Genomic DNA, 7,454 nt, shown 5'->3' on the forward strand with positions numbered 1-7,454 from the left:
CCAAAATACGGTCCACATAATGACATATAAAATAATAAAAAAGAATAGTGGTATGAAAAGAACCATTCCCAACATTAAAAGAATTTGATTCAAAAATTTAATTATCCTAACATTACTCTTTTGGAGAGCAAAAATTAACATGTGCCCATAGCTTCTATTTTTCATATGTATTGGAAAGTTTTTTTAATATATATTATTAAAAAAACACGCACACACACTCCAGATCCAGTAGTCTATTTGGAGAATAAAATATGGAAAAAATAAATTCTATAAATTATTTGTTCAAAAAATACTTATTCATTTTCAATTTTTCCAATTGTTATATTAAAATTTTTTGGGGAAATTCTTTTATCCCCTTTCTTTTTCTTTTTTTTACTTTTTTATGATCAATAGAAATTTTCATTAAAGTATAAAAGCCAAACGGCATTTAGAAAGAATCTATCCAACAAAAAACTTGCTACAAACTAAGAAAAAAACAATCAAACAAAAGCACGAAGGACTAGCTATGAGAAAAATGCAACACTAAGCCCGTACTATAAAGCAGAGTCGATTATAAGAGTTTGACAATAGGGTGAGTCGAAGAAAAAATTATAGGCTACATTCATAGAGATGGGTAAGCAACAAATAAATATCGATGAAAACTCAATCACACAACCAAACACCAAAAACAAAACAAACCAAGCTACCTTCAAACCTCAGACCTGCAGAGAGACGACAATAACACCGGTGACCGGGGCAGATCTGGTGGAGCAAAGAAGCGGAGAAATCGTGGAGCTAGATCTGAAGCAGGTGGGACCATGGAGACGAGGAGACGGCAAATCTAGTGGCAACAACAGTGACGATGCCTGAAAAAGGCTGAAAAAGAGATTGAAGGCAACTCCATTAGAACCACACCTCACTAGGAGGGAGAGGAATGGAAAGAAAATCTTCCAAACTTATTTGTAGAAAATCATAGACAAAAGAAGAAACAAAGGGATAGAAGAAAGAGAGGAGCCCGGGGGCCAGATCCTCTTTCTTTTGTTTGAATGAATGAAGAGCTCAAACAAATATCATATTAGAGCAACTCCAACCACACTCTTTATTTTTCACTAGTTAAAGTATAAAAAAAGGACACTCTTTATTTTACATAATTAGTTTAGCTATTGTATGTTCCAATCATACTCTTTATTTTAACTAGCCATTCAAACTAACTAAACCAATTTTCAAAACAAGAAATGCTATATATATTACTATCTTTTTCATAAAATGCCACATACGCACCAAACGCTAATATGGTTGCCAATGTGACATTTGCGATAATATTTTTAAAAATAATATTTTTTAATATTAGTTTTAAAAATATTATAAAAAATAATGTTAAGTAATAGTATCTCTATGGTAGCTGTTCTTCCTATATATCCTAGGCAATATCAAATAAAATGCCAGAATGTGAGTAAACCCATTATAATATTCTTAGAATATGTAGAATTAAGGTTTATCTTGTAAAATCATTGGCAACACAAAAACTCAAAACACAAAAATAGAACAGTGAAGTATCAAGGTATGCTTGAACTCACAGATCAGATAGACAATACACACATAAATTGTATGCAGATTCGTAAAACCAAGAAAATGGGAGAGACCTAGATTACAGAGGAACAAGGAAAGTTTGTGCTATACATATATATATATATATATATAGAGAGAGAGAGAGAAAGAGGGTTTATGAGTTGCATAGAAGGGGAAGACAGAGAGATAAAAGAATCCATACCTTGAAGAAGAGGTCGATGGAGGGAGTTGCAGACAACGTTGAAGGAGAAGATCGATTTCGCGCTGAAGGAGCAGATCGTTTTCACGAAAGAGACGTGTTTGGAGATCGATTTCGCGCTGAAGAAGCATATCGATTTCGCGAGAGAGACGTGAGCAGATCAATTTCGCGGGAGAGAAGAGTTTGGAGAGCCTTCAATCACTCTCCAATTGAAGCCAGCGGAGAAGTCGCGTGGGAAAATAGGAAGCCATTTAGCCAGCCCATTGGAGTGAAAATATTAGGGTCATACGAGCTAAAATAGCTAACAGTCTCATTTTACCTCTTCCCTTGGAGTTGCTCTTAGAAGTTTCAATTTACTGTTTTAGTCTAAAGTCTAAAACAGTAAATTATAAATACATTCCTAAAATTTACTTAAAATACAAATTATCTCTTACAATTTTAAAAATTACATCTTACCCGTGACGTTTCAAATTTCATAACAATTGAAAAATTTTATTAATAAATTATCAAATCAATTAATAGGTTTTAATGATATCAAAATTTTATTTCAATTAATAATTCAGATAATTTTATTATTGTATAAGAGAACAGGTAGAAATTGAAAAATTGTTGATAAATCCAATCTAAAGAAGATATAACGCATTGGGTCTAATGAATATTTTTTGTTAGTGAGAGGTTCACACTTTATGAAGTAATTTGGTGAAAAGTCCTTTTATTATTTTGGGAGTACATTTTGTTTTCAATTTTACACTTTAATTTATCTGTTGATTTTTTTTTACCTATTAACTTTTTTTTACTATCTATTCAAATTTATATCTATCTATTCAAAAATTTTGACTATCTGTTGATTTTTTAACTTATCTATTAACTTTTATAACCTCTTTTTTCTATCTATTCAAATTCACACCATTTTCAAACTTTTCTCTCTCTATCTGTTTCACTTTACTTTTCTCTCTTTATCTATTGAAAAAATCTCTATTGAAAATCCATCTGTTGAAATCATCATGAACAACAACAGAAACAACAACTCTCTCATTCTCCTCATCTCTCTTTCTCACTCTATCTATAGGGAAGACACACACACAGAGAGAGAGAGAGAGATGGATTGTGCTCAACATGAGCTTGAGACATGTTGAGCACAATCCATCTCTCTCTCTCTGTGTGTGTGTGTCTTCCCTACAAATAGAGTGAAAAAGAGAGATGAGGAGAATGAGAGAGTCGTTGTTTCTGTTGTTGTTCATGATGATTTCAACATGAGCACTCAACAGAGAGAGAGAGAGAGATGGATTGTGCTCAACATGAGCTTGAGTGCTCATGGCACTACTCAGACTCAATTTCAAACCTTTTTGTACCTGACATGGTTTTGAATCTCACATCTCGTAGTAACTAACCAGATCCAATTTTGCATCTATTGAATCTGAATTTGCAAGTGGAATAACAAAACCATGAGAAGATTCAAACGCCAAGTTTACTGATGCTACAGTAGAATAAATAAACTAACATGCATATATATATATATATATAATTAGAACTTACATATAAGTCCTAATAGGTAGACTTATTGTCCAATGAATTCAGTGAAAATTAATAGCTTTTTTTTCATTAAACACTATTTAAAAAGCTATTAATTATTAATTTTTAACGACAGTTTAAAAATTATTACAATATCACTAATTATAAATTTTAGCGACCATTTAAAAAGTCGCAAAAAAAGTCAAAAATTTTCAATTTTCATCAACAATTTGAAAATTTTGTCAAAAAAGAAATCATTAATTGTAAGTTTTAATAACAATTTATAAAACTGTGACAAAAAATGTCACTAATAGTTAATTTTTAGCAACATAAACAAAAAATCATCACAAAAATTATTTTTAACAACAATTTTATTAGGACTTATACTTAATATGACTTGATAAGAATTAAATCAACCTATTAAGACATATTGATAGTTTATCCTATAATTAATTAATAAATAAATTTATATGTATATACATATATATATATATATATTGAATGTAGTAAGAAATGAAATGAAGAAGAGTCGACGATGGCATCAAATCGGTGTCAAAGAAGCTTAATTTCCCTAAGCGTACGCTTTGCGTCCGTGTAATTATCAAAATCATCGGCAATCTTGTTATTGCAATCATCTCGTTCTTCTCTGAATTCAACATCGAGCTTCATACTAAAACACAAACCATTTCACACACTAAAACCACTCAAATCCACCAAAATTAAAACAAAATCAAACCAAAAGAAAAAGAAAAGGAAAAAAAAGAAAAAAGACTAAATGGATTAATTACCAGACAATTCCATAAGCACTACCACAACCGAAAGGCATGATCGGTGGCCGATACTCGGCCGTGACCTCGAAGATATGGCCACATATGTTGTGCTTTATAAACTGACCTCCATGAACCAACTCACCGCAGGCACTGTTGATGTCAGCCATTGCGACACTCTCCCTATCTCCGCAAAATCTCTCTAAGTTCTCCATGCTCAGTGTGTGAACCCCCCTCTCTCTCTAGAATTTGGTGTAGCAAAGAGAGAGAACAAGATGAGATCTTATGGTCGGCGGTGGTGGAGGATCTGGATCGAAAGCAGTGGACCTATATCTGTATCGAAGGTGGTAATGCAGGGAAGAGAGAGAGAGAGAGAGTCCAAATCAACGACAACAGAGGTAGTGGTGCCAATGGCAAATCGGTGTGGATCAACCATGGATCTAGAGAGAGAAAGTAGAGAGAGATTGGTGTAGCTAATAGCAGTGAGATCATCAGTGGTGAGGTTGTCGGCTCTGATCGGAAGGAGGAGATGATGGACTCTTGACGGTAATGGTAGGTGTGGGCTACGACGACAGAGCTGGCGAGAGATGAAAGGATTTTAGAGAGAGTGAGGAGAGAGCGCGAGTAGACGATGCAATCGGTCAAGATTTGGTTTATATATAGACATGGGTAGTATAATCATTTTGTAATAGTATTTTAGAGCTTAAACCTATGGACAAAAAAAATTAAATTTTAACTTTCAGACCTAGGTAAAAAATCCTGACAAGAATATTTATAATTTTGTAAACCACAAGAGTCCATTCATAGTTTAAACAAACTTTTGGGATATATTGTAATTTAGAACATTCAATAATTAGAAAAGATAACATGCAAACACTAGCTCATATTAGATATAGCAAAAGCCAAGTTCAAACACAGTTTTAAAAACCACAAAAATGTGAGTTGTCTACTAGAGATCATAAAGACCACCACAAGATTCATACTTGACTGATGAAAAGTCAACATTCAACCCCTATCAAAGTTGGCCGACACATTCAAAACTTGGTAAATAAGAAAGCATTGTATATAGATGATTCACTAATCAAAAAGTGAGAAACCCATATCTTCATCTTCACTCTCCTCTTTCTCTTCCTTCTTCTCCTCAGCTGGAGGTGCTTCAGCAGCTGGGGCTCCACCTCCACCTGCAGGAGCTGCAGCAAAAGCAACACCGCCACCTCCACCACCTCCACCAATAATCACCTGCAGTCGAATCAGTTTAGCAAAATATCGGATGCCTTTACAGATCATGAAAAGGGGCCACAGAACAATGAAACAGAAATTAGTATCAAAAGGCACCACATGGACTTGGAATACCCATTGTAGCTTTCTGGTGGCTTTTGAGTTCAGTTGGTCGGCCAAGTTCCTTAACAAAATGCCTCCAATTCAAACAAATATTATCTTTCATTTTACTGAAACTCTACGCTGTAATATATAGAATACCTTACATAGTAAACATAGCTAATAACCCACAAAAGAAAAAGCACAATATGGTAATATCGTGATTATAAATTTCTATATTTTACAGGCTTCTCATGTTGATTGTCCACTTTTCATCCAATCACAACTCAAGTGTCTTAGAAGAAGACTTCTACGGCGCTCTACCTATTATTTCACATTTGTCCAAAATGAAAGCCATATCACAAGTAAAAGTCCAAACCAAAAACAAAAAGTTTACACTCAAATAATAAAGATCATTCTTCAAATGCTTTAGTCTTTAACCAAAACCTCTTTTGACAAAACAAAAAGTCAAAAAGAACAAGGTAGAGTTCTTTTCTTTTCTTTTTTTGATGTAGAAAGTAGAGTTCTTTGATGAAGGGATAATATGAAAAAGCACCATATTAATATGTTTATTATTACCAGAACAGAAAACCAAGTTCCAAAATATTGTCCCATCAATTTCCTTGACAAATTTATGAGAAAAAAAATCACACAAAAAAAAAAAAAAAGTTATTCACTTCCCTCATAACAATTTAGGGAGCACGCAAATTGATATATACTGTCCAACATTCAGTCACTTGAAAGTATCAACAAAATCAATCAAGTATTAAGGCCACCAATTTCTATCCTCATTAGAGCATCTCCAATCATTCACCTTTTCTTTCATCAAATTTAAATTTGATATTAAAAAAAAAATAAGTGTTCAAAAATTTATCTCCAATTCTTTAACCCAATCAAGAGAGGGTCATAGTTTTCATCAAATTGAGAATTCATCAAATTTTTTAATGATAATTAAAAAAATGAAACATTCGAGATGATTTTTTTTTCACATCAAATTTGATGAAAACAAAAACTTGGGATAAGAGGGGAATTTTTTAAAATAATTTGATGAAAGAATTGATGTAGTTCATATCAAATCAAGTTTTTTACTCAAATTTGGAATCAAATTTGATGAAAAAATCGGTTAAGGGGTGGAGACGGTCTTAGAAACATAAATTTAAGGTGGAAAGAGGTATTTTTTCTAGAAGCTAATCACCTACATACAATAAAGTATGTCTTACCTAGTCTTTAAATAGAGCACTCATTGAAATATATATTATCACATGAATAATTCCTCCACAGATGAAATCCAATACTTGAAAAGTTTTCAGTGGATTTGTTAAAACATATATGTATATATATTCTGATAAATGCTTCAAATAAGTCTTGTAGAATTTTTAAACAATTAAATCCTGCATAATAAACAAAGCATAAACTTATAATCTTTTCCTAATGACTAGGTTCCTTTATAACAAAGATTCACAGATTTCAAAGCCAGCAACTGTCAAAACTTTACAAATAATCATCAAGTATTGTGTACATATATGGATCGAAATAATCAGAAACAAATCAAAACTATATAAAACCAGATTATACTAAAAAAATCCTTCGAATGCGATACAGATCTAACGTAATCAGGCTATATATTTTAACGTTTATACTGTCCTTCAATTTTCTAGGAAAACAAACAAGAGTTAAATGAGAGAATCAGACCTGGAAAACAGCGGAAGAGGGAGTGATGAGAGAGAAAGAAGACTGAACACCGCCGGAGGAATCGGAGGAGAGAGAGGCCTGAACAAGTTTCCTCTGCAACTCGTATGTGGACCCGGCCGAGGCCTCAAGGTCGCCTGAGAGCTGCTTCGCGCTCCACTCGTCGCCGGAGCTCCTGCACACAAATGTGAACACTCCCATCTCTCTCTTTCTCTCTCTCTGTGAAACCCTAACCCTAGATGGAATTTTGGCAAACACTTTGGGAGAGAAGAAGAAGAAGAAGAAGAAGACGGCTTTGAGATCTCTCTGGCCTAAATCATATTTGGGCTTTTATACAAAGGCTCGGAGTACTTTGGAAAACCCTAGTTCGTGCACAAGAGATCAAATCCAAAACAAACCCCCAAAAAAACCCGATGACCCAA

At 33.5% G+C, this 7,454-nt stretch overlaps 1 protein-coding gene and 1 long non-coding RNA gene across 2 annotated transcripts; both read right to left on the reverse strand.

The window, feature by feature from the left end:
* Nucleotides 1–504: 504 nt before the first annotated feature.
* On the reverse strand, nucleotides 505–2,774 carry LOC114312483 (uncharacterized). The gene is made up of 2 exons (XR_003646838.2): nucleotides 1,751–2,774; nucleotides 505–855 (listed from the first exon to the last, which is right to left on the reverse strand). It is a non-coding gene; the product is annotated as an uncharacterized LOC114312483 (long non-coding RNA).
* Nucleotides 2,775–4,879: 2,105 nt separating this feature from the next.
* Nucleotides 4,880–7,454, reverse strand: LOC114312662 (60S acidic ribosomal protein family). The gene is made up of 2 exons (XM_028258938.2): nucleotides 7,036–7,454; nucleotides 4,880–5,265 (listed from the first exon to the last, which is right to left on the reverse strand). The coding sequence occupies exons 1-2, from the start codon at nucleotides 7,231–7,233 to the stop codon at nucleotides 5,104–5,106; spliced, it is 360 nt and encodes a 119-aa protein (XP_028114739.1). The 5' UTR covers nucleotides 7,234–7,454; the 3' UTR covers nucleotides 4,880–5,103.

This window comes from Camellia sinensis, chromosome 4, assembly GCF_055761805.1.
Source record: "Camellia sinensis isolate YWXY chromosome 4, ASM5576180v1, whole genome shotgun sequence".
Lineage (NCBI taxonomy): Eukaryota > Viridiplantae > Streptophyta > Magnoliopsida > Ericales > Theaceae > Camellia > Camellia sinensis.